Here is a 26,316-nt window from a genome sequence, read left to right on the forward strand (position 1 = left end):
ATAGAAATATAAAATCATAGTTGATCTAGCCCACAATTCGGATACAACTTAAATGGATAAAACTTATAGCTAAGAAAAATTAAAATCAATGAATAAAACTTATTTGCAAAAAATTTGTTTGAAAAAATAGAGAAAATAAAGTAGTAAGTAAGAGGAAAGAGGTAATAAGATAGGGTTAATTTTGACTTAATATTTTTTTAACTTTTTCATCTACATGAGAAATTAACTTACCCGTCTTTTATGTTATGAATCATGTTACCTTGTTGATGAGAAAATAACTCTCAAAGAATGCTTTCACTGTTTGATATTCTTTTCGATCTGTACGCATTTTATTGCTCCACCGGAAATTCCCTCTACCTCCACCGTACTCCAACTTAATAGCTTCTACTACCTGTATACCAAAAAGTAAATAAAACTTAGTACACCAAACGTTTGAATCACTTTTCAACCGATTAAATTTTAAGAAAAGTGATTATATCATCATACCAAATATTATCTATTTATACAGATCAAACTTACAAATCATTTGTTAAAAATGTAGTTAATTATTAAAAAAAAAAGTTTAACTAGGTGTCAACTTATGAATTATTCTCTCTCGATATAAACTTATTTACTATCAATAATATCAAATATAAAGCTTTCCTTGAATCTTAACTTAATTATCACTATCATTATTGCCTGTAGAGGAAAATATGGTTTTATCCCTTTATTGAAGCGCGTTTATCATTATACAAGTTTGAACTTGTTCATACAAAAATGATAGGATTACGATTACGTTTAAAGTATTGTCCAGTGGTTGTGAGATCATTTTCTTCTCTTAATATTTCCTCTAAAGAATGTGGATTACCCAACGAAGCAAATGGTGAGGGTTTGGGTTTAAAAGGGTCATGAATAAAAGATATAAGTAGTTGAACGGCCTGTTGAATGTGGTTGAGTCAAGTGTTGTTGGTCCTGCATTTTAATTTGGGTTAGCTATAATGTTTCACTTTGTATCAGCTGGATATTCACATAGTTAAGTGTTGATTTTTTATTTGTTTGGGTTAGCATAGATTCCAAGAGTGAAAATCTCATTTATAGTGGAATTAGATTGAACTCGATCTTTAGGAACAGTAAATTTTAGAGGGTAGAAAACATAATTGAGTAAAAAGAAAGGATATGGATGGAGTTGAAATGTAATTTGTGTAGATAACACAGCAACGGGTCTTTTTCTTCCATGGAATCCCCATCTCTATGTATTCAAAGCTCATAATTCAAAACAAGGCTCTTCTTGCAAACTCGGGTCTCTTAGGTTTCACTTCACAACTCACGTAAATTCTCAAACAAGAAGGAAAAACTTTACCACCCTTTCAGTTCTGTTGATCTTATTATTCAGTTGAAGCAGGCAAACCACTTTATCAGCATCATTTTGGGGTAAAACATGGGTTCCCTCTGTTGATTGATTTCTGCAGTTTTCATCTTGTATTCCAAACGGGTAAGGCTTGGATTCTTACATCATTTTCACAATCATGTGTTTGTCTTGGGAACACTAGTGTTTTGTTCGTTCCCTTTGGGTTTTCTATTGGTTAGTTTATTAAATTTCTGGAATTGAGAGTTTCAATCTTAGCTTGCATATTGTTTCCAGCTTTATGAGGAATTGGCAAACTATTGTATTAATAATAATTCAAGAAGATTCAGTTCTTTAATTGATTATTGATTGTGCTGAATTGCTCAAGTTGTGAGGCCAATGATATTTTCGCTTTCAGAATTGGATCCATGGGAATTGTTCTTTCGAGGTTTTCAATATCGAAATCGGAAAGTCAAGTTTTGTGCTATTGAACTTGGTAGTTTCTGAAATGGATTCGTTTAAGTTGCTTCCATCTTTGCTTGCATTTTGTTTTTCAGTTTTATGAGGAATTGGTATAATATTGTATGATTCAAGAAGATTCCATCCTATAATTAATTATTATGCTGATGTCTGAGTTGTAAGGCCAATGTATGTTCTCTTTTTCAAACTTGGAAGTTGTAGATGTTGATAATGGAAAAAAGGACTTAGTTTTTGTGTTGTAGAAATCGGTAGTCACAGAAATGGATTCATGGCTTGTTGCAACAGCTGCTGGTTATTTTGCTGAATATTGGCAAAATCTTTTGGGTGATAGGACTCGCTTTCCTGAGCTAAGAACTCAAGAGGCTGAAACCGGGAACGGTCCCTTGTCTTCGACAAAGGGACTCCAGCAAGATATTTCTTCAGATGGAAGAGAGTTTTCAACTAGGAAAGTATCAGATTCTTATAGACATTATGTGGTTTCAGCTGCAAAAGTGGATTCCGATAGCGGATTCGATAGTGAAATGGTGGGAAGTTCAGGACATCACATGGATCACAATTTAGTTTCTCAATCAAGAGAAGATCAATGTAGAAAGGGGCCTAGAAGTGACACTATGAGGAAAAGAAGCACACTTGAAACTAGATATTCATATGGACATTTACTTAAACCTTTTAGTTCCTTAGATAGTTGCATAATGGCTCACCTATATATGGAACATGTTAATATGGAAGAATACATACTTACTTTCCCTCCATCATCACCGACTGCGATATCGAGACCATTGATCGTAACTGATGGAAGCCAAATAATCAGCAGAGCAAGTGGCAGTTTTCCCAATGGATCAAATCGAACCGTGGAGAGTACGTTGCATAATCTAGCCACTTTTGAAAGGAGTGGAAATGTTTTCGGGATTCCTCCGTTGCCAAAAGTCAAGTCTTCAGATCTCCGCAAGAAGTTGAAATTTAAGAGGGGAAACCGGTATAGTGGAAGACAAAGCGTTCCTTGCAAAATGGATACTGCAAACCGGTTTCATTCACAACAGGGTACTACTTTCACATCATTGTTCAATTTTGTTTTTACCCTTTATATTGATATGCAGTTTGTTTTCTGTAGTTCTATGTTACTTGGGCTCTAGAGTCGGTGCTGAATCGGTATGTGTTTGACACCGTTGCATTTTATTGCTACTTTGTACAAGCTTAAGCTTGATGTACAAGAACATGATTTGGCATTTAGTTTAGTTTAGTTTAGTTATTTTTTCTCTATATTTCACGGTCGCTTCTTAAATTCAATGTATTCATCTTAATACTTATTCATTCATTAACATACCAGGTCCGGATGATGGAGCGTTTCTGTTTTCTCTTGGTATTTTTATTGGCATAGTATCTTCTTGCATCAGAAATCGAAGGGAAGTGTTGAAGTTGAGAGGGTTGTTAAAGCATACGGAGAATGTAGTTCAAGATCTTCATGATGAGCTCGAGATGAAAGATCCGGTGACAGTGAAGGAGATAGCTAATGAGAAGTACGAATCAGGGGAGACGTATGATGATTCCTTTCATGACAGGGCATCATCTTCCGTGGAACAGAATTTCAATAATTCCAAACGATGTGATGGTGGAGAATCATATTATGATAAGGTAGGGGAAAGTTCAGAGTCAATGAGTCAAATCGAAGCTGAGCTCGAAGCTGAACTCGAGAGGTTGGGTCTAAACATGAACGTCTCTAACCTGGAGAGAAGATTGTCTGATCTTGATGAGGTAACGCATTGTCTAATGACTCATTGCTTCATTTGCACATTTCTAGCTACTTCGTTCTACTTTATACTCTCTTGCCAATCAATATTGGTGTCGTGATTGCTTCATTTTTCCACAATGGCAGTGCTGTATATTGAATGTTTCAAACATTTTATCGGAGTTAGGAATAAACAATAATAAGCATAACATGATGGAAATCTTTTTCCTTGCCTGAAAACTTGCTTGGGTGTTCTGACAATACAGCTAAAAATTGATGCAGCTTGACCCAGATTTTGCCGAAGGTGAATTGAGATCCGATATGATCAATGCACAGGCTCTTGCCGAATCTGTTTCAAACAAAGATAGCCGTGACACTTCTACTACTCATTCTGGAAATTATGCAGTCTCACCACGAGAGTTGAGCATGCGTCTACACGAAGTTATTCAATCGAAGCTCAAAGAACGTATAGAAGAACTTGAGATGGCCCTCAGGAACAGCCAGAAGAAGGTGAAACTAATGGAATGGCAGTACAAGATTTCACGAAAGATCTCTAACAGTAAACTGAAATATTCATCCAACCCTGAGAGTCCATTAGCAAATGAAGAAATCGATTGCCAGTCTGGTCCTCTAGTTATGCAACTATCAGGGGAAGCTCTAGATGCATACATTGAAGCTCGTGAAGAGCTGTTGAAGACGGATGAATCAGAAGAAGAAGATGATGATGATGATGGACTACCTGATATTTATCGAAATAAGCATCAAGGCGAGCTGCATAAGTATGATCGAATTCAAAACATGTCTTGGGGCGGTCAAGATGGCATGTATCCGAAGAACACATTAGAGGAGGCCGTATATGGTGGAGGACGAACATTGGAAGATCAACAGTTAAGGGTGCATGAATTAGTGGGTGTGAGGGAAGATGAATGTAGTGATGGTGATGATGAAATGGAGAAGCAACTGATAGAGAAGATTGTGGAGAAAAGTAGGAAAGGGTCTGATGCACTAGTAAATGCAGAGAGGATATTGTTTTCCATGGATGGAATCTAAGTTTCCTTGTGTGTATCAATCTCCGTACATGGTGATGCATATTGGGATTATAGTATAGAAAAGGATAAAAATTTAAATACAATTGGAATATACCTGTAATGAACAAAGTGATTGTGCTGGAAATACATTAATAACTAATTTTCCCACAGAGAGCATTCCACCGGTTGAGTTGGTTTTTTTTTATTAAATTAACCTAACTCATCATAATCTACAAAAATCCAATTATAATTTAATAATCTAACATAATTGAATCAAGTAAAAGAGAATTCTTATAAAATTTAACTTCTTCATTCAAGTATTCTACAATTAAAGATAAAATAATCCTTAAAGAATATAGTTTAGAGTTTGTTTTAATTTCTTAATTTATCTTTTTATTAATTTAATTAGAAATAAACAATAATGATAAAATTATGAAATAGTACCCAAAATTACCTGATTACCAAGAATGGAATACCAAAAAATATGAGACTACTACCAAAATTAGGAAGGAGTACCAAATATTAATTTCTCTTAAAATTTATTCTTTCTTTCTTTAATTTTCAATAATTTAATTTTATCCCTATACATAACAAAATCTATTAATATGCAAAATTATTATTTTTAGAATATCAAATTTTGGTTCATCCCAACAAAATTTTTTAGTATGAAAAAATAATACTTTTTATACTAAAATTTACTTTCTCATTCCAAAACTTAAATTTAAAAATGTACCAAAATTTTAAAAAATATATAGGAGTAGCAAAATTTATAAGGGAATATCAAATATTGGTTCGTCTTAAAAAAAATTCTTTCTTTAATTAAATTTTAATATTTTTTAAATTTATCCTAATGCAAAATTATTATTTTTTAAAATTTCAAATTTTGGTTTGTCCCAACAAAATTTTTTAGTACCAAAAAATAATATATAAAATTTTAATTTCTAAAATTTTTTTTTCATTCCAAAATTATTTTTGAAAGCATAAAAATTTTAAGGGCATACAAAAATTTTACGAAGGACTACGAGTAAGAACAGAAATTATGAGAGATAACAATTATAGAAGTACCAACAATTTCTTGGTAGCCAAAAATATTATTTTTTATTTCAAAATTTAATTTTTTTAATTCCAAAACCTATTTTTAAATGCATAACAAAAATTTTGAGAGTACCAAATATTATAAAAATTATTAAACATTATGAGAATGTAACAAAAATTCTAAAGGAACATAAAAAAATTATGAAAAAAATACAAAAAAAAACGAAAAAGTTATTAAAAATGATAAGAAAATATTAAAAATAAATATATTAACAAGTAAGACGTTTACCATAATGTTTTCTTGTTTCGAGCTTACAATAGAACTCCCGCGTAATGTTACCAACAGTCAAAGCCGCGACTTTAAATTCCCTACGCAGCAAGCATTCAACTCCTCCATTTCTTTTTAAATTGATTTTTAGTATGGTGTCTTTTCTAAAAAAATAATAAAATCATATTCAAAATAAAATAAAATCCAAATCCCTTATTCTTTCTGCATTTTTCCCACGAAACTTCCCTCTTTAATCTCTCCAGTCTCCACTCTCCTCCTCCACCTCTACTTATTCACTGTCTCATTCAAGTTTTGCTTTTTTGGACAAAATTCCTATACAATTGTTGTTGTTCTGCTTCTCTTTTGAGAATTTTGATGTCCCTTTTGACTTTCTTTTTCTTTTTTTCTGGGTTGATGCTTGATTTCGAAGATATCAAGGAAAACAAGTTTTAAGGTTTGGTTTGTTTCCTCTAACTTTTCTTTTTTGAATATTTTAGTTTTTTTTTTCTCTTCTTTTGCCAATTTTCGAGTACGGGGTTTTAATTAAAGTTTGTTTTATGTTTTAAATGTGTTTTAAGGAGGTAGTAAATACCACCCCCCCCCCGGCCCAAAAAAAAAAAGTTTTGGCGTTTTTTCTCTAATTTGATGATCAAATCATTTTCACTTGATTGATTGATTTCATCAACTCTAGGTTCATCAATTATCATGAGCTTTTTTCATCTGTTTTTGTCCTTCAAACTCTTTTCTTTATATTTCTGGCTTTGCTTAGGGTAGGTGAGGTAACAGAGCTTACCTTTGTAAAACTTCTGTGCTAAGATGATCATCTAAAATCACTTTTGATTTTGCTGCGGTGGGGAGTTATCAAGCTTTAAACTGTTTGGTAGATATCTTTGAATTCTAAAGCATTCAAACAATTGTTTTGATCTGTTCTTTGATCCTATGTGGGGTTTATTGATTCCAAATCTGCTTTTGGCTATTTGGTGATTTAGATCCAGTGAAAGGCTTGGCTTTGATTACCTTGGAAGTTCGTTGATGTTAAGTCCAATCTTCCAAATCATGGTTTTTGGGCCTGTTGGTGTTCTAGATTCTGTATAGTGGAAAACTTGGCTTCATTGCCTTGGATAGATGTTCGTTGGTCCTGATCCTGTCTGGGGTTTATTTATTCCAAATAATGGTTTTGTCTTGTTTTTGGTTTAGGGTTAGGCTTGGTTGCATGAGAAGTTAGTCGGTGTTAAGTCAATTACTTGATTGGTTTTGTTCGGTTTGTTGCAATTTAAAAAAAAAAAAGAATTGGGATATGGATGAATGTCAATCTGCCATCCCAGCACATGATGGAGATCTTCATGTGGTTGCTGCTGCTCACCATATTGTCAAGGCATTAGGAACTACAAAAAATCTTAGTGATGATTTGAGGAAAATCCTTATCGATCTTGATGCGCACTTATCATTGATAACTTCAAATATCGATAGTAAGGGAGGAAAGGGATTTGTTGAAGTTGAGGAGCGACTGAAACGAGTAGAGAGGAAAATTGTGATTTGGGAGTCGGATCGAATAATGATATGGGATTCTGGACCCAAGGAAGTTTCCGATTATCTAGAAGCCGTAGATGAAGTTCAGACACTGATAGACAGTTTACGCGGCTTGTCCATGAATGAAAATCAGAAGCAGAAGGAACTTCTTCACCGTGCATCAAGTTTATTGCAGATGGCAATGTCAAGGCTTGAGGAAGAGCTTATTCATATGCTTGTTAAGCATAAGCAACAGTCTGAACCGACATACATGCCTTCTCCTTCTTCTCAAAGGAATGTTGTTTACAATGAGTCTGTTGTTTCATTAGATAATGAGTCAGCCAAGGAAGCATCGAGCAAAAGCTCTCGTAGCGACGAATGTGGTGAATATATTGTTGATTTGGTCCCTGAACATGTAATTCCTGATATCAAGTCCATTGCAAAGGTTATGTTTGCTTCAGATTACGGTCAGGAATTTTGTGAAGCTTTCATTGGTGTAAGGAAGGAAGCATTGGAGCAGCATTTTGACATTCTCGAAAATGGAAAACTGAGTATTGAGGATGTGCTGAAAATGGAGTGGTGTAGCTTGAGTACCGAGATGAATAAATGGACCTGGTCGATGAAGATCATCTTCCGTGTCTATCTCATGAGTGAAAAACGGTTATGTGATCAGGTCTTAGGGGAGTTTGGATCAGTTAATTCATTTTGCTTTCTTGAGATAGCGAAGACTACAATTCTTTGCCTCTTGAATTTTGGTGAAGCCATAGCAATGGGGCCTCAAGAACCCGAAAAGCTGCTTCGTCTGCTTGACATGTATGAGACTTTGGCAGATCTTGTTCTAGACATAGATGCATTGTTCTCAGAAGATGGTGGTTCTTTTGTTCGACTCGAGTTCCACAAGCTTCTTGAGGGATTGGCTGATTCCGTAAAAGCAGCATTCAACACGTTCAGAGTTGCTGTTTCTTCAAATGGATCATTATACCCTTTCCCTGGAGGTGGAGTTCATCCTCTCAGTAAATATGTCATGAATTACATCAGTATGTTCCCTGACTATAGCAGCACCCTCAATTTGCTTCTTGAGGATCAACATTCAGATGTTGCAAGTCTAGTTAGTGAGCCACAGTGTGGACCAACTGCGTCTCTTTCCACATCTTGTCCGATGGCTTGTCACCTTCGATCAATCACAAGCTCTTTGGAGTCCAATCTTCATAAGAAATCTAAACTATACAAGGATGAAGCTTTACAACATATTTTCTTGATGAATAACCTCCATTACATGGTTCAAAAGGTTAAGGGCTCGGAACTCAGGCCTTTCTTCGGAGACGAATGGATCCGTAAGCATAACGCAAAGTTCCAGCAACACGAAATGAACTATGAGAGAGTCACTTGGAGTTCAGTCGTTTTGTTGCTCAAGGATGATAACCCTGGCTCGAGTTCCCTGTCAAAATCTGCTTTCAAAGAAAAGTGCAAGGGCTTTAGCATTGCCTTTGAGGAGGTTTACAAAAACCAAACAAGTTGGTGCATCCCAGATCCACAGCTTCGCGAAGATTTGCGGATTTCGACTTCACTTAAAGTGGTCCATGCATACCGGACTTTTCTTGGAAGAAATCCTGCTCATGTTGATGATAAATGCATTAAGCATACTGTTGAAGATGTCGAAAAATTGCTCTTGGACCTTTTCGAAGGATCACCAAGATCGTTGCGCAATTCACGAAGAATGATGAAGACATAAGCTGTCAAGTTTTAGCCATTTTTGGGTATTTTCTTCTGAATCAAGTCTGTATTTTCGTAGATATAAAATGTGATTGTAATTAACATGTTTCATTTCCAAAATTTTCTGTTTCTGATTGCTTATGATTGTCTTTGCCTGTGTTTCTCTTGGCTTGAAATAACATTGTTATAAACATGCATCAATTCTAGGCATATATCCAGTTCATTCTCTAGGTATAATTTTGAGGGTTGATAGTATTCCTTTTTTTTTTGGCTTAAGATGTGAATATCCCTTATGCATATTCGGACATGAGTATGGAGCCATATTCGGCTTAGTATTTGTTTATTAGTGAGGGTTGATAATATTTTTCTGCTTAATACGCCTATGTTATCCAGACCTTTTATTTTCCCTGAAGTTCACCTTTTCTCTGAATATATGTCGGAAATTGGTATGGAGTTATAATCCTCCAAATATATACTCATCCTTAAGTCCGGGTATCATAGGTACATGAATGCAGGCACTAATAACTTGTAACCTCGAGGATGTCTGATTTATCTCTGGTTACTTAGAGTGACGAATGTTGCTCATTTTTTGTTGTTGAAATATTTGTATTCAACACGTACACAAACAAATAGGGTAGGGGAATATGATATTTCAAAATATTCCATATTTTAAAAAAAATCAATTTCTTATAGCCCAGGCTTGAATCCATCGATGCCCCCACATAGCTGATGAGCATTTGATCCAGATTAATACAACTGACAAAGAGGCATGTAGTGTCCATCAATGAGAAAAAAGTCAGTTACACTGAAATTGAAAGTATTAATGTGCATGTGCTAAATGTAAGATATTGATTAGGAGTTAGCTACATCCATGACTTCCTGTAGACCACATCTCTTTTATTTATATTATGTTGTTTCCAACTGTTTTTCTATTTATTCATTTTCAAGAATATATATATTTTTAAGAATATGAACATTTATACTTGTATTAGAAATGCCCATGGATTAGCTTTAACTTTTATTACTATTTTTTCATCAATTTTACTACTTCAAATATTGGAAAGTTATAATTAAATTTATAAGGGTACAGTCAAGAGGTTGTCTAATTGAAGACTTAAAACCGATTTGTTTATTTGTTTCAAAAATAAAATAATTTTTTTATTTTATAGGGATCAAGTTTAATTTGAGCTTTAATGAATTGGATTTACTTATGATAAATAAATACAATTTATTCTAATTTATATTGATTTCGAGCGGTTAAATTAAATTTTTAAATATACAATTATTAGTATGAAAAATGAAGAGTTGAGGAAGATGCATTTTGACAACTTTGATCTTCAAGATAATAATCCAGGAGGAGGAAGTAGGGGCACATGCAAAAATTGTGGTATAATGAAATGAATGCTGTGCGTAGAGATGTGTGAGCCTTGCATCCTAATGCCCAAGATACGGATTGGTTGTTTTGTTTACACAATCCATTAGCTCCTGAGATAACAATTATGAGTCTACCAGCTGAGTTTAAGGTTCCAAAGAAAATGTTCGAAGGAAGAAGGGATCATCTAACACATCTCATGCAGTACAACAATTATATGAATGTACTAAGGGCCTCTAATGTTGCAAAGTGTAAAGCCTTTTTGACGACCCTTAAAGGAAGTGCGAAGGATTGGTATCTTTCTTTATCACAAGGCTCCATCCAAAGCTTCTTGCAGCTAGGCCAAATATTCTTGGGAAGATTCCGAGCACATAGAAAAATAATGAGCACTTTTATGAGTTTGATGTCAGAAAAGCAAAAGCATGGAGAATCCTTGCAAGATTATGTTAAACATTTTCATGCAGTAACGTTAAACACAAAAAATTTGGAGGATCAATGGGCCATTGTTGCCTTTATCATGGGTGTTCAGAATGAACACGTGCAATATTCATTCTCTGATAATAGGCCATGGAGTTTAGCAGATTTGTATGAAAGGGCTCATAAGTTCGCTGACACAGAAGAAATTAAGAGAGCGGTTCGCAATACCTTCTAGAGGAATAATAGACAATTTAGAAATCGATAGGGAGTTCGCGACCATCAAGGCCCTCCATCTCAGAGTCCATGCATACAAAAATGGGAACAATTGAAGGGTTATTTGCAGAATGAATCGTCGAGAGCATTTCAAAGATCTCAGGTTGAACACACAAGAAGGTATGTTCCTCATTGCAAATTTGAAACCTATACTCCCTTAAATGCTACGTGTGCCTATATTCTTAATCGGGTTAAAAGTTTGGGCATCTTGCCAAATCCTCCACCAATGCGACGTAATCAGTCAATGTCAAACTTGAAGGATAAGTGTAATTTTCACGATGACGAAAGATATAAGACTAAAAGATTGTTCTTCTTTGAAAGATGATTGAGGAAGCAATTAGGAATTATGAGCTTAAAGATTTGTGCCTCAAGATGCTACATCGTCAAGCCAGACTCCACAAGGTGCTAACAAGGTTAAGCAAAAAGTTAGAGGTACAATACACGTGATAATTGGTACAGATGAAGAGTGGGCGACCTCTAACACAAAGAGAAAGGCTCATCTTAGAAGTGTAATGTGAGATTTAATGATGAGGATTTGGTGTGTGGTGAAAACGGAAATGATCCAATGATTGTGCTAGCAACTATAGCAAGGTTTGAGGTAAAGAGAATTTTGGTTGATAGCGGTACTATTGTAGAGGTGTTAACTTGGGATGCATACCAAAAGATGGGGTTTAAAGAGTAAGCTTTAAAGAGGGCAAGTCTTTTGTATGGTTTTAAGAACCATCCAATCGAGGTGAAGGGATGCATTACTTTACCTATTACCTTGAGGGATGACGAGCACAACACAACGAAATATGTTAAATTCTTTGTGGCAGATCATCCAATGGCCTATATAATCCTTTAGGGATTGAAAAGTCTTAAGCGAAGTTCGATATTTGAATTCCCCAAGCAGTCAAAACACGATTCATTTCTTCCACCTTTGTAGCACAAACATAGGTCTTAACCTCCACCGGAGTACTCACTTCAAGGCGTCACAAAGAGATGTTCTAAATATTATGACCACTTCCTCTAGTACTAGCCATGGCGTTCTAATAAAACCAAGAAAAAATCGAAAGAACAATGGAAATTTTAGGGAAATTACCTTTAAAATTGTTCTTCTCAACAATGACTTCTTCTCCAAAATCTCGGATTCGAACAATGTAATTTTTAAGGCTCAAGTAACTTCCTTTTCAGCTGTGTACAACGTACCCCTTCTTGACACAGGGCGAGCTGGACGTTGCAAGTTAAGGTATAAAGTGTATTTGTAACACCCCTTACCCGTATCCAACACCGGAATAGGGTACGAGGCATTACCAAAACACATACACTTATAAACGTATTTAACCGAGTTATAAAATTTCATCAAAATTAAAACTTTCAAAATAATTAACATGTTTCTATAACTTTTCACAATATATCCTCAAAATATTATAATCATAATAATTAGGGCCTGCGAGACCCGATACATACTCATGCAATTTAATGCTTCATTTCCATTTCATTCAATTCGCAATTTCTCATGCTCATAATTTAAATCATATCACTAGCAATTTCCATTTAATTCACGTACAATTCAATGACACCAAATTCAAAACTAATACGTATTTACCATTTAACTCAATGTTTATTGATTATACCATTCAATAACACATTTATGAAATTCTCAATTTAGCAATGAAAATATCACTTTAGTTTGAATAACAACATCGTCCTGATATAAATACACTACCACTTATCCATTTACTTTAATTCTTTTGGGCCCATTTGTCACTTACCATCCTTAATCAAATTAGGGAACGGTCACGGAAAATTGAGTACTTCACTTTCACTTTGCCATAGTATAACTATGGTCTTACGTATGATCAATTATCACTTGTCCCTGATCAGATAAGTGTAGCCACCTATCACTTTGTTTCTTGATCAGATAAGTGTAGCCACTTATCACTTTGTTTCTTGATCAGATAAGTGTAGCCACTTATCACTTTGTCCCTTGATCAGATAAGTGTAGCTAAAGCTATCACTTATCACTTTGTCTCTTGATCAGATAAGTATAGCCGAAGCTATCACTTATCACTTTTCACTTGTCACTTGATCAGATAAGTGTAGCCGAAGCTATCACTTATCACTTTGTCACTTGATCAGATAAGTATAGCCGAAGCTATTACTTATCACTTTCCACTTGTCACTTGATCAGATAAGTGTAGCTAAAGCTACCACTTATCACTTTGTCACTTGATCAGAAGTACTCAAATCCGGCGTTCCGCTCAATTTGATCATTTATTCATATATCAGGCTTACCAACATGTGTTAATTCATAAACCATTCATGGTATTATTTCATGCCAAATCATATACTGAATATACCATACACACATACTATGAAACTTTATTTTCACACATGAGCTTAAACCATGATCAATAATGCACAAAAATAAGCATCATTCATATTTCATCGTTTATGAGTTATAATCAAACATATGACCATTTATACACGAATCATTCATATATTTCCCAATTTTCCTCCTCCTCCTCTCCATTCCACATCCTTAATGTGTATAACACACTTAAACAACATTAACCATAATTTCAATATTCACTAACATGTATATTCAAAGCTGTTTATCCGAGTCAGAGTCACTAAATTATTTTTATCCGGAGCTACAGAGCTCCAATTTAAGATCCGTTAATTTTCCCTGAAACTAGACTCACATATATTCATACCATAAAATTTTCAGAATTTTTGGTTGAGCCAAATAGTACAGTTTATTCTTTAAAGTTTCCCCTGTTTCGCTGTCTGACAGTTCCGACCACTCTTCACTAAAAATTAATTATCTCATTGTACAGAATTCGGATGATGTTTTAGCTTGTTTCTTCTAAAAATAGACTCATTAAGGATTCTAACCATATAAACTATAACTCATAATCATTTTTGTACAATTTTTAATGATTTTCCAAAGTCAGAACAGGGGAACCCGAATTCATTCTGACCTTGTCTCACAAAATCTATTATATCTCATGATTTACAATTCCATTGCTCACATCATTTCTTTTATAAGAAACTAGACTCAATAAGCTTTAGTTTCATATTTTATTCATCCTCTAATTCAATCTCTACAATTTTTGGTGATTTTTCAAAGTTACACTACTGCTGCTGTCCAAAACTGCTTTAGTGCAAAATGTTGATTTCCATTTTGCCCCAAATTTCACAGTTTATACAATTCGGTCCTTTCTCAATTAACCCCTCAATTAATCTAATTTTCTCAATTAGTACTTTACTAGACATTATAAGTTGTTACACAACTATTGAAATTCAGAATTTCCACATATAACTCTATCTTCAAACTCTTTTACTATTAGGTCCCAAACATTCACTTTCTATTCAATTCTTTCAATAAAATCAGCATATGAAAAATTTAAAGCTCTAATTTCATGCTAAATCATCATATACTTCCAGCACATATTCATATCAACTTTCAACTTCTTTCATAAAATCAAAAACTAATGGATTTAACAAGTGGGCCTAGTTGTAAAAGTCATAAAAATACAAAAATTTCAAGAAATAGTCAAGAATTGAACTTACTTGTAATAAAAATATGAAGAACCAGCTTGAAGAAGCCCTTCCATGGTGTTTTAGCTGATGAGAATTCAGAAAAATGAAGAGAAATCTAGATAATTCCACTTGGGTCCTAACTTTATTAAGCAAATTTTGCAATTTTCCAATTTTGCCCTTAATTCTCCTTACTTTCTTGCTGATTTCATGCCTCTGCCGTCCAGCCCAAATAGACCTTGGGTCTATTTGCCTTTAAAGCCCTCTTCCTTTTATCATTTAAGCTATTTAATCATTTCCCAAAATTTTGCATTTGTTACAATTTAGTCCTTTTTGTTCAATTAATTATCGGAACTTTAAAATTTCTTAACGAAACTTTAATACTAACTTTTTAACACTCCATGAATATTTATAAAAATATTTATGGCTCAGTTTAAAATCCCCGAGGTCTTGATACCTCATTTCGATTCTAATTATTTTAATATTTATTTCTAGTGCACTATTCACTATTTCAAAAATTTTCCTAACTTCATATTTAACTTATACTTACTAAATTAATAATATTTTCTACCCATTTGTCGAATTTAGTGATCTCGAATCACCGTTCCGACACCTCTGAAAATTCAAGCCATTACATTTTTTTTTCGTCGGATTTGTGGTCCCGAAACCACTGTTCCGACTAAGCCTAAATCGGGCTATTACAACTCTCCCCCCTTTAGGGATTTTCGTCCCCGAAAATCTTACCAGGTGGTAGGTTAATGATTTACTTCCACAGTATATTTCAAATTCACACATGATTTTGGATTTTCATATCTTTTACAGATAATCACATAGATTCATAAGAAAATCAGGATAGCGATATTTCAGCATCTGAAGCTACACAAAGTATCGAAAAATTACAATCCATATAGAATGATATCCATTTTGATAACCTGAGTAGTTTTCAGAACTATCAAATATTTCTCTCTTTTTATATTGTCCTCATTTTCTAATTCATTCACTTTTCCGACCACATTATTATTCTCCCGTACACGAACTTCTGTAACACTACACTCGTAAGCTTATTCAACCAAAATCTCACAAATTTCATTGTAACATTTTACTAATATGGGGGTGAGTGTAGTAAAGCCTCAAATTTATCTTACACATAAATGCGCATAACACATACCATCACAAATAGCCAATTCATTACTAAGTTCACATTCTCAAAGCATTTAATAAACATTTGCTTTTAATCACTTTTGTTCTCAACACAAAATTCTAACTCAAATCACTAATTCACAATCAAAATTTCTATATAGCATCATAATCCAAATATCATAACTCATATGCTTGTATAATTATAACATTCATCAATAAAAAAAATGTTTTATTCTTTGATCCATACCTTTATGAGTTTCAACTCATAATCAATACATTTTCACTCAAACATTTTAGTATTTATTTCTATACTATTAGAATTAACTCAGTTGAAAAATATATCTGTCTCATCAAGATAATTTTCGTCATAGAACAATACTGATAAGGGGGTGATGGTGAAGTCATAAATCTTTCAACTTGCTCTCATAGATACATATATATATATATGATTTTGTATTCATCATCAATGTAATACCATCATAACCACGTAATTCATTCCAAGCAAATTAACACATCTATTTATTACAAATGTTTTCTGTCACTCACAATTTCACACAACGAATTTACTTACTCAAGCTCAACGTTAATATCTATTTAAATTCCAATACTTGGCTTCTATTTTACTTACCGACATTTGCCAAATTAGAGAACGTCTTACTGAATTGTGTACTTCGTTTTCTCGATGCCATAGTCCAACTATGGTCTTACACGTAATCACAAATCACATACCGATGCCATAGCCCAACTATGGTCTTACACGAAATCACATATCACTTACCGATGCCATAGCCCAGCTATGGTCTTACACGGAATCACATATCACACATATCACTTACCGATGCCATAGCCCAGCTATGGTCTTACACGGAATCACATAATCACATGTTCACATGTTGCCATGGTCAAACCATGGTCTTTTCCGTCAATTCATCACATATCACTGAACGAAAGTACTCATTCCTGCGTTCTACTCAATTTGACTTCCAATTCAATTTTTCATACTATTATAATATTCATGGTTTAGACATAAAACAAAATATCTTATTATCTTTAATTTAACAATTAAACATAAGATTCTATCATATGAACATACTAATTTCACTTATTCAAGCAGATGTACATACACACGTTCCATCTATTTAAGTAAATTTGCTTATCATATTCACTTAATCAAATATGTTGAGCACATAGCATTATATAATCACCAACATACTTGGATGAGCTTGTCACAACATAAACTTTTTTTTTTAACTTATAGTCATCTCTTTTCATACATGAACACATCCATATCACAAATTTTTATACTTACCTTTCCAAATTCCAACATAACGTGAGCATATTTCATTTATCTCAATATCATTTTTAGCATTATCAAAAATAGCTCGATTGAAAATCATCTCTGTCTTAACAAAGCAATTTCGTTAGAGCCCGGAGATATCACATCATCAAGAGTAATAACGTGGCATGTATAGCTAGGCTCACATATGCTACGTTTGGTCCGAGAACCGACTAAACCGTAGCTCTGATACCACTAAATGTAACACCTCTTACCCGTATCCAACACCGGAATAGGGTACGAGGCATTACCAAAACACATACACTTATAAACGTATTTAACCGAGTTATAAAATTTCATCAAAATTAAAACTTTCAAAATAATTAACATGTTTCTATAACTTTTCACAATATATCCTCAAAATATTATAATCATAATAATTAGGGCCTGCGAGACCCGATACATACTCATGCAATTTAATGCTTCATTTCCATTTCATTCAATTCGCAATTTCTCATGCTCATAATTTAAATCATATCACTAGCAATTTCCATTTAATTCACGTACAATTCAATGACACCAAATTCAAAACTAATACGTATTTACCATTTAACTCAATGTTTATTGATTATACCATTCAATAACACATTTATGAAATTCTCAATTTAGCAATGAAAATATCACTTTAGTTTGAATAACAACATCGTCCTGATATAAATACACTACCACTTATCCATTTACTTTAATTCTTTTGGGCCCATTTGTCACTTACCATCCTTAATCAAATTAGGGAACGGTCACGGAAAATTGAGTACTTCACTTTCACTTTGCCATAGTATAACTATGGTCTTACGTATGATCAATTATCACTTGTCCCTGATCAGATAAGTGTAGCCACCTATCACTTTGTTTCTTGATCAGATAAGTGTAGCCACTTATCACTTTGTTTCTTGATCAGATAAGTGTAGCCACTTATCACTTTGTCCCTTGATCAGATAAGTGTAGCTAAAGCTATCACTTATCACTTTGTCTCTTGATCAGATAAGTATAGCCGAAGCTATCACTTATCACTTTTCACTTGTCACTTGATCAGATAAGTGTAGCCGAAGCTATCACTTATCACTTTGTCACTTGATCAGATAAGTATAGCCGAAGCTATTACTTATCACTTTCCACTTGTCACTTGATCAGATAAGTGTAGCTAAAGCTACCACTTATCACTTTGTCACTTGATCAGAAGTACTCAAATCCGGCGTTCCGCTCAATTTGATCATTTATTCATATATCAGGCTTACCAACATGTGTTAATTCATAAACCATTCATGGTATTATTTCATGCCAAATCATATACTGAATATACCATACACACATACTATGAAACTTTATTTTCACACATGAGCTTAAACCATGATCAATAATGCACAAAAATAAGCATCATTCATATTTCATCGTTTATGAGTTATAATCAAACATATGACCATTTATACACGAATCATTCATATATTTCCCAATTTTCCTCCTCCTCCTCTCCATTCCACATCCTTAATGTGTATAACACACTTAAACAACATTAACCATAATTTCAATATTCACTAACATGTATATTCAAAGCTGTTTATCCGAGTCAGAGTCACTAAATTATTTTATCCGGAGCTACAGAGCTCCAAATTAAGATCCGTTAATTTTCCCTGAAACTAGACTCACATATATTCATACCATAAAATTTTCAGAATTTTTGGTTGAGCCAAATAGTACAGTTTATTCTTTAAAGTTTCCCCTGTTTCGCTGTCTGACAGTTCCGACCACTCTTCACTAAAAATTAATTATCTCATTGTACAGAATTCGGATGATGTTTTAGCTTGTTTCTTCTAAAAATAGACTCATTAAGGATTCTAACCATATAAACTATAACTCATAATCATTTTTGTACAATTTTTAATGATTTTCCAAAGTCAGAACAGGGGAACCCGAATTCATTCTGACCTTGTCTCACAAAATCTATTATATCTCATGATTTACAATTCCATTGCTCACATCATTTCTTTTATAAGAAACTAGACTCAATAAGCTTTAGTTTCATATTTTATTCATCCTCTAATTCAATCTCTACAATTTTTGGTGATTTTTCAAAGTTACACTACTGCTGCTGTCCAAAACTGCTTTAGTGCAAAATGTTGATTTCCATTTTGCCCCAAATTTCACAGTTTATACAATTCGGTCCTTTCTCAATTAACCCCTCAATTAATCTAATTTTCTCAATTAGTACTTTACTAGACATTATAAGTTGTTACACAACTATTGAAATTCAGAATTTCCACATATAACTCTATCTTCAAACTCTTTTACTATTAGGTCCCAAACATTCACTTTCTATTCAATTCTTTCAATAAAATCAGCATATGAAAAATTTAAAGCTCTAATTTCATGCTAAATCATCATATACTTCCAGCACATATTCATATCAACTTTCAACTTCTTTCATAAAATCAAAAACTAATGGATTTAACAAGTGGGCCTAGTTGTAAAAGTCATAAAAATACAAAAATTTCAAGAAATAGTCAAGAATTGAACTTACTTGTAATAAAAATATGAAGAACCAGCTTGAAGAAGCCCTTCCATGGTGTTTTAGCTGATGAGAATTCAGAAAAATGAAGAGAAATCTAGATAATTCCACTTGGGTCCTAACTTTATTAAGCAAATTTTGCAATTTTCCAATTTTGCCCTTAATTCTCCTTACTTTCTTGCTGATTTCATGCCTCTGCCGTCCAGCCCAAATAGACCTTGGGTCTATTTGCCTTTAAAGCCCTCTTCCTTTTATCATTTAAGCTATTTAATCATTTCCCAAAATTTTGCATTTGTTACAATTTAGTCCTTTTTGTTCAATTAATTATCGGAACTTTAAAATTTCTTAACGAAACTTTAATACTAACTTTTTAACACTCCATGAATATTTATAAAAATATTTATGGCTCAGTTTAAAATCCCCGAGGTCTTGATACCTCATTTCGATTCTAATTATTTTAATATTTATTTCTAGTGCACTATTCACTATTTCAAAAATTTTCCTAACTTCATATTTAACTTATACTTACTAAATTAATAATATTTTCTACCCATTTGTCGAATTTAGTGATCTCGAATCACCGTTCCGACACCTCTGAAAATTCAAGCCATTACATTTTTTTTTCGTCAGATTTGTGGTCCCGAAACCACTGTTCCGACTAAGCCTAAATCGGGCTATTACAGTATTTAATAAGCTTCTCTTTATGTTACCTCTCGTCTCATAGAACCAAGTTCCAAGAAGAGTCACTTTTAACTCTTCTTCGAACTGGGTGGGAGACAATTTGTAATGATACTTATTATTATTGACCCATAATTTAATTGAGTCTGGGTCGGTTTCTACACGGTTCGCACTCCAAGTTCTCGTCGCACTATGAGTTCGAGTGTAAGGTACTTGCACCCTTCTATAAGACCACATGATGTGAGTTCGTACACCATCACATAGCAAACTCACCTTATATAAACATGTGCTAAACCTAGAGTAGGATACGTATCGACATGTATAAAACCTATCTACAATATCATATCTATAGACAATATCATATCATATAAATACACAACTCCACCTATCTAAAAGACATACAGAAAAACTCAACAAGTTATTACTAATTAAATATTAAAAATAAATTTATTTTATATTAATATGGATATAATTTTAATTAAATTAAATACTAAATCAGGTAAAGGGTAGATTAGATAGGCTGGAACAACAGAAGGCATTGTCTAAGTTACAGTCCAGACAGACCAATTGGTTAGTTTTAAGACATGGCGGGTAAGTTCGTTAAGAAAGTTGGTTAAGCCTTATACCAATTTCAGGCCTTAAAATTTCCCTCTCAAATCCCCCTCTCCAAATTCTCTTCCCACATTATCGGTCATCTCTGTCTGTTCGTTTTCTGTCCGGTTTTTCATCTTTTTGGGGGGTTTTCAAAGTTGTTTTGTTTCTTGGTTTTTCGGTTTCTCTGTTTCTCAATCTCTTGATCCACATACGAAATCCAAGACGTTGATGGATTGGAAGGTTTCTTTGAGATTATTTTGAAGGTTGTTGATTTTTATGTAAGTTTCCAATTTCTATTAGTTTATTTGATTTGATTTAATTTAGTATCCTGTTTGATTCCTATTCTGGTTTTGGATATACAAAGCTTAATCAATCATGGTATTTGAATTTCATTATCTGCAAATATTTAGAACTTTTTTTTTCTTTTTGGTTTTTTTGATAAATCAAGCATCTGCGCTTGTTTATATTGCAAATCTAATCTATGATTGGAATGAGTGTGAGATATTATTAATGCAATTAAAATAGATATATGTGTTAGATACATATGAATCCGGGCAATATAGCTATAGCTTCGCATTGCTAGGACTTCCGGTTATCTGGAAATCTTTGCTGGGTTCTTATTTGTGCACAAGGCATTTGTTGTTTTGCCGCAATGAGAGATATTTGATAGATTTGAAGCCTTACTTTGTTTCTTATTTCATATACAGAATCAACTCCTGGGTTTTACGATGGTATGGAACTAGACATCACTTGATTTCTCTGATACTGATACACCAAATAAGCATCATCAAGCAGTTCATTCTAGCGAAAGTAAAAGATCCCCTCCTCACTCGTCTTCCCCATCCGCTATGTCTGGTCAAGTAGTTGTTGAAGAACTGAGTTCAACCAGACAATCCACTGATGGTTCAATCACGCCTGTTTCGCCATCACTGGCGAATGAACAACCACAAGATGAAAACTGCCTATTGGTAGATTCAGACAGGATTCCATCCCATGTGTTTGCTGCGACAAGCACAACCAGCCCAGCTGAATGGAGTACGGCTTCAAACGAATCATTGTTCAGCATTCACCCGATGAACGCGAGTTTCACCAAGGACCAGTTCAATTGGATGTCTAAATCTGGTGATTTTGGTTTCAACTGTGATTCCTTAAACATTTCGAGTCCATTGATGGAGCTTCCAAGAAACATGCTATCCCCTGAAATCACCACGAGAAATGGGAGTTTCAACAAGGGCGAAGGCGAGTTTGGTGCTTCTGCATCTGCGGCTGAAGCCATGAGGGAGGTTCTGCAGGAGAAAGAATGTCAGCAAAAGGATAATGTTGCTACGGGATTATCACCTCATTCCCGTAGTTTATCTACGCATTCCGATGCTAGTGTCAGATCTTTTGCCTTCCCTATGTAAGTTTTAATTAATCTCGTTTCTCAACTTTAGTAATCAAGCAACTCATCAAAATCCCATGCCATTTATCTAGTAGAATAATACCTTGATTCTGTACCAGACTCAGTCTTGAGATATAAGTATTTACGCCATCCTTAATGAAGATACGATGGGTCGAAGTGAATAATACCTCGCATATCAACACTAATAAACTAACCGAACATTCAAACCGACCGCAACCTCAATGTAAATCACTATGTTTAAAGTCCTTAAATAGTATCATAAACAGTAACTGATATATTTATTATGTTTTTCTTTTTTTTATGTAGATTGACAGGAGATGCAGACAAAAGTGGTTCATTGACAAAAGGCACAAAGACCAAAAAACAACAATCACAACATTCCACAAACCATAAGGAAACGCCAGACAACCCCCCGGAAACCCCTAAACTAGAGCCCTCTCAGGACATCCTTAAATCACAGACCCAAAAACCAAACCGAAATACAGGTTTTAAGAGATGGTGCACTTGCTTCTCTTGCTGCCCATCTTGTTCTTGAGATTTTACTCCACTGTAATATGCGTGTGTGGTTTTGAAAGCAACCACAAGGATCCTGTTGAAGTCTCCGGCTACTTTTCACTTGCTTCCCATCCTGTTGTGTGCAACATGCTTCAAAAGGTACAGGCACACACACACATGTATATTATATATGTATATATGTGCGGTTTTGAAAGCACCCACAAGGATCCTGTTGAAGTTTGGGGCTACTCTTCACTTGCTTCGTCTATATTTGAAGTTTTTCTGGCCTCTGCTGGTTACTCTATAACTTATTGCAATGCTCCATTTTAAGAAAACATGTTAATGGAAGCTAATGTCAATACTATACATTGAAGTATCTTGTTAGGAAGTCTTTGTGCTATAGTTTAAAGTGTAATTGAATTTTTTTTTTAATAAAATCGAGAAATTTAATCCTTGTTCCATTGACATGGGTCAAGTAAGTAAAACTGATGGTACATTACAAGCTTGTAAATATACCTAAAGCAGAAAAAGATCTTCTATTGAGAACATATGCTTTGTTTGATTTCAACCCATATGCTTGTGTAGATTAGGTAATTGTTTTTCTTTTGATTATTAAAAATCCCTTAAATTGCACAGTACATATATTTCTTGCTTCATAGTTGTGAAAGAAAGGTATGCTACTTAGTGGAAAATGTAAAGTTCCTATATTTTTCTGTACCAATGTTAAAAGTGGGGTGACAAAAAAGGATTTAAATAACCATCGATTTACGGAGGTTTCAACTCTTTTGAGCTCACAACATTTTCCAGTTTCTACAATTCTAAATCCGGTGTGGATCTTAATAGGAAAAGAAGGTTGAGCAAACATTGATATGCTTCATGGGGTTGGTAACATCCTTAGCACCGGCGTGCCTCACGAATTCTTCCGGCGAAAGGAAGTTTCCGTGGCAAACACATACTATACACACCTGTCCTTTGGTGTATTTGTAAAGAAACCCTTGTATTTTCCTCCCATTTGGGCCATCTCCGGTGGTGGTTACGCTTGGCATTTTTTTCATCTCTTTATCTTGAATCCAACCACGGGAAAGTTTAGGCTTCTTGGCCGGATTCTCAGATTCCGTTATTTGGGAAGGCATCTCCGGTACGGACTTTATTGGGTTAGAGGAGGATGATGGTGCAGTCCACCCTTCTATTCCTGCACTGAATTTATTAATGTCTAAAGATGGTGATCAAAAAGCTTAAATAATGTTGAATTATCTATAATTGAACTTTGATTTTCTTACTAATTAAAAAAAACATAATTATGCATTCAATTCATGGCTAGTGTCGTAAATTGAGCTCCAACTCCACCTTAGATAAAAAAACGATCCAATTCATTTTCTTTTTAACCAGACCCGAATAAAGGTAACAACTTGTTTAGGGGAACAACATACCTTCTAATTTTCTAAAACCTTCCTTTATCTTATCGATGGCTCTATTTAGTGCAGGAGATTTAGCAGTAGAAGCCGCTAGCCAAGCAGGAAACTCAGTAGGCGCCGCCCCCGCCACTAACAACTTGTCTTTCTCACTCCCTTTCATGCCATTCCTCTGCTTCTCCACAGCTCTTTTCTTCGCTTCAACTCTCTTCATCATCCTTAATTCCTTTACATTCACTATCCTTTTACTGCTTTCCACTTGTGCAGGCAATGAACAAGACCTTGCCAATGAAAGATAACTCTTCGGCAACGTGTTTTCCAACTGTTCTGTAAAATTCCTCTTATGATTTACCACTTCTCCCGCTATGGAAGATGATCTAGTTAAAGGGTTTAGTTTGCTGTAATTTCCACTACCGTAAATCCCACCCAGCGATAGCCTGAGATTCACCTTTGGTTCTGGATCGGGAAATTGGGTTTGTTCCGATGTAAGTTTTTCTGATGAAAATCTTTGAAAACTACGAATTGGTTTATTGTCTTCAAATAAAAAGTTGATTTGATGAGCCTTGCCTTGTATTCCTTTTGCTTCCGCCATTAGACAAGGTTAAAGAACTTCCCCCTTTCTGCTCACCCTCCCCCCCCCCCAAAAAAAAAAACAGTAGAACATGAGCACAGAAGAGCATGAAAAAGGTTACAAACCCAGAAATTGTAATAAGATAAAAAGCTTACATGATGGATGAAGATACAGAAACTGAGATCACCGGAAGAGCTGATTTAAGAGATAGAGGAAGTAGTTTGTTTTGCGTTAAAATTTTGAGAGAAAGATGAGGAAATGGGGCAACATATGTGATGAGATTATATAGATGCAGCACACACGTGGTAATCAGTGGAGAGAGAGAAAGAAAAAGAAGATAAAAACGTACGGTTTTCTTTTCTGCCATTGTTGCAACTTGCACCTGCAACTCTCTCACTTGTGCACTTTTACAGCAATAACATATCTGATTCCACTGTTAGCAACAACATCTCGTATTGATTTGATTTTCTTTCTTTAATTTTTTTTAAATTGAATAATTAAATAGGACAAGATTCACATGTGACAGAATTTTCAGGTAAAATAAATCTGAATAAAATTTATATATAATTTAATAAGTGATTAAATTGAATTAAGATTAAGATATAGGGACACCACAAAAATACTATTTAGGACATAACAAGTAGAGGTTGTTGGTAAGACCTTGAGCGTGACAGATTTCGCAACTTGGTTATGTTGTGCTTTGTTTTCTTATTAGGTGTCTTTACACCCTATAATAATTATGAATATGTATATTTTCTTAATTTAATTTTATTCGAGTTTAAGTACTATTTTATCTAAATTTATTCTTAAGGCACACTTTGTAATATAATTGATTAGGATTGGCTGTTTCTCTACTTTGCCATTCTAAGCAGCTATACCTCCAACCAAAGTGTGCTTGCCACGTAAGTTAAAAAATTAACTACCATTTAACTATCGTTTTTCTTAATTGGTAAACTACAAAGATTTTTATTTAACTTTTGTAAGTTTTTTTTTTGGAAACGGAAAATAAAAGAATTTGAAAAAGGGCACTGGTATTACAATTCATTTTCATTTTGGTCACCTGTTATTAATTTAGTGTTAGGCAATATTATTGTATATTTATTTTAATCACTCAATTTTAGTTTTCACTTGGGTCTCATTTTATCTTTTTAATTTTATTTAATTTTCATTTTTTTAAATTAATTTTAATTTTTTTTATTTTATAGAAAAAAAATTGGATTTTTATAGGGAAATGCCAGAGTGTTTACACAGAAAAACTATATTATCCTTTTAGTTTTTTTTATTTTTTCCACGTAAAAGGAAAAAATATGGGGTTTTATAAAGAATTACTTAGGTTTTTATAGAAAAAATTTAAATTTTTTATAGAAAAACCTTTTTATTTTTTTAATTTCCTTTTATTAATTAATTTTAATTTTTCAGTAAAAGAAGGGAAAATATGAGTTTTTGCATAAAAATTTGAGGTTTTTTTTTTACAAAGAATTGAGTTATAAGAAAAAAACGTTAGTTTCATCTATG

General features: G+C 33.9%; 4 protein-coding genes across 11 annotated transcripts; 3 read left to right on the plus strand and 1 right to left on the minus strand.

Annotated features, from left to right (window-relative positions):
* Window positions 1–763: 763 nt before the first annotated feature.
* LOC107951222 (uncharacterized) lies at window positions 764–4,728 on the plus strand. Of its 4 annotated transcripts, none has more exons than XM_016886178.2 (4): window positions 768–1,471; window positions 2,136–2,845; window positions 3,132–3,556; window positions 3,813–4,728. In XM_016886178.2, exons 2-4 carry the CDS (start codon window positions 2,326–2,328, stop codon window positions 4,578–4,580), a joined length of 1,713 nt encoding a protein of 570 aa, XP_016741667.1. In that variant the 5' UTR covers window positions 768–1,471; window positions 2,136–2,325; the 3' UTR covers window positions 4,581–4,728. The 4 variants fall into 4 exon arrangements, with proteins under 4 accessions (XP_016741664.1, XP_016741667.1, XP_016741665.1 ...); XM_016886176.2 differs by having other exon boundaries at window positions 929–1,471; window positions 1,743–2,845; XM_016886177.2 differs by having other exon boundaries at window positions 936–1,471; window positions 2,090–2,845.
* Window positions 4,729–6,001: 1,273 nt separating this feature from the next.
* On the plus strand, window positions 6,002–9,222 carry LOC107951220 (exocyst complex component EXO70E2). Of its 3 annotated transcripts, none has more exons than XM_016886173.2 (2): window positions 6,002–6,315; window positions 6,851–9,222. In XM_016886173.2, exon 2 carries the CDS (start codon window positions 7,159–7,161, stop codon window positions 9,100–9,102), a length of 1,944 nt encoding a protein of 647 aa, XP_016741662.2. In that variant the 5' UTR covers window positions 6,002–6,315; window positions 6,851–7,158; the 3' UTR covers window positions 9,103–9,222. The 3 variants fall into 3 exon arrangements, with proteins under 3 accessions (XP_016741662.2, XP_040939172.1, XP_016741663.2); XM_041083238.1 differs by having other exon boundaries at window positions 7,059–9,222; XM_016886174.2 differs by lacking the exon at window positions 6,002–6,315 and adding an exon at window positions 6,354–6,741.
* Window positions 9,223–20,733: 11,511 nt separating this feature from the next.
* LOC107951219 (uncharacterized) lies at window positions 20,734–23,182 on the plus strand. The gene is made up of 3 exons (XM_016886172.2): window positions 20,734–21,199; window positions 21,629–22,320; window positions 22,630–23,182. The coding sequence occupies exons 2-3, from the start codon at window positions 21,770–21,772 to the stop codon at window positions 22,856–22,858; spliced, it is 780 nt and encodes a 259-aa protein (XP_016741661.1). The 5' UTR covers window positions 20,734–21,199; window positions 21,629–21,769; the 3' UTR covers window positions 22,859–23,182.
* A 371-nt stretch (window positions 23,183–23,553) lies between these two features.
* Window positions 23,554–25,272, minus strand: LOC107951218 (ninja-family protein AFP3). Of its 3 annotated transcripts, XM_016886171.2 has the most exons (5): window positions 25,151–25,249; window positions 24,957–24,996; window positions 24,798–24,850; window positions 24,249–24,686; window positions 23,554–24,010 (listed from the first exon to the last, which is right to left on the minus strand). In XM_016886171.2, the coding sequence occupies exons 3-5, from the start codon at window positions 24,820–24,822 to the stop codon at window positions 23,655–23,657; spliced, it is 819 nt and encodes a 272-aa protein (XP_016741660.1). In that variant the 5' UTR covers window positions 24,823–24,850; window positions 24,957–24,996; window positions 25,151–25,249; the 3' UTR covers window positions 23,554–23,654. The 3 variants fall into 3 exon arrangements, with proteins under 3 accessions (XP_016741660.1, XP_016741658.1, XP_016741659.1); XM_016886169.2 differs by having other exon boundaries at window positions 24,249–24,850; window positions 25,151–25,272; XM_016886170.2 differs by having other exon boundaries at window positions 24,957–25,243.
* Window positions 25,273–26,316: the final 1,044 nt, after the last annotated feature.

Source organism: Gossypium hirsutum, chromosome A12 (assembly GCF_007990345.1).
Source record: "Gossypium hirsutum isolate 1008001.06 chromosome A12, Gossypium_hirsutum_v2.1, whole genome shotgun sequence".
Taxonomy (NCBI): Eukaryota; Viridiplantae; Streptophyta; class Magnoliopsida; order Malvales; family Malvaceae; genus Gossypium; species Gossypium hirsutum.

Excerpts from the sequence above, each read along its gene's own strand:
- LOC107951220 (XM_016886173.2), top strand. The coding sequence starts at position 7,159 with ATGGATGAATGTCAATCTGCCATCCCAGCACATGATGGAGATCTTCAT.
- LOC107951218 (XM_016886169.2), bottom strand. The coding sequence starts at position 24,822 with ATGGCGGAAGCAAAAGGAATACAAGGCAAGGCTCATCAAATCAACTTT. Across the intron at positions 24,011-24,248 it reads AGGTTTTAGAAAATTAGAAG|GAATAGAAGGGTGGACTGCA; the intron begins GTATGTTGTTCC and ends AATTCAGTGCAG.
- LOC107951219 (XM_016886172.2), top strand. The coding sequence starts at position 21,770 with ATGTCTGGTCAAGTAGTTGTTGAAGAACTGAGTTCAACCAGACAATCC. Across the intron at positions 22,321-22,629 it reads AGATCTTTTGCCTTCCCTAT|ATTGACAGGAGATGCAGACA; the intron begins GTAAGTTTTAAT and ends TTTTTTATGTAG.
- LOC107951222 (XM_016886175.2), top strand. The coding sequence starts at position 2,065 with ATGGATTCATGGCTTGTTGCAACAGCTGCTGGTTATTTTGCTGAATAT. Across the intron at positions 2,846-3,131 it reads CCGGTTTCATTCACAACAGG|GTCCGGATGATGGAGCGTTT; the intron begins GTACTACTTTCA and ends TTAACATACCAG. Across the intron at positions 3,557-3,812 it reads GATTGTCTGATCTTGATGAG|CTTGACCCAGATTTTGCCGA; the intron begins GTAACGCATTGT and ends AAATTGATGCAG.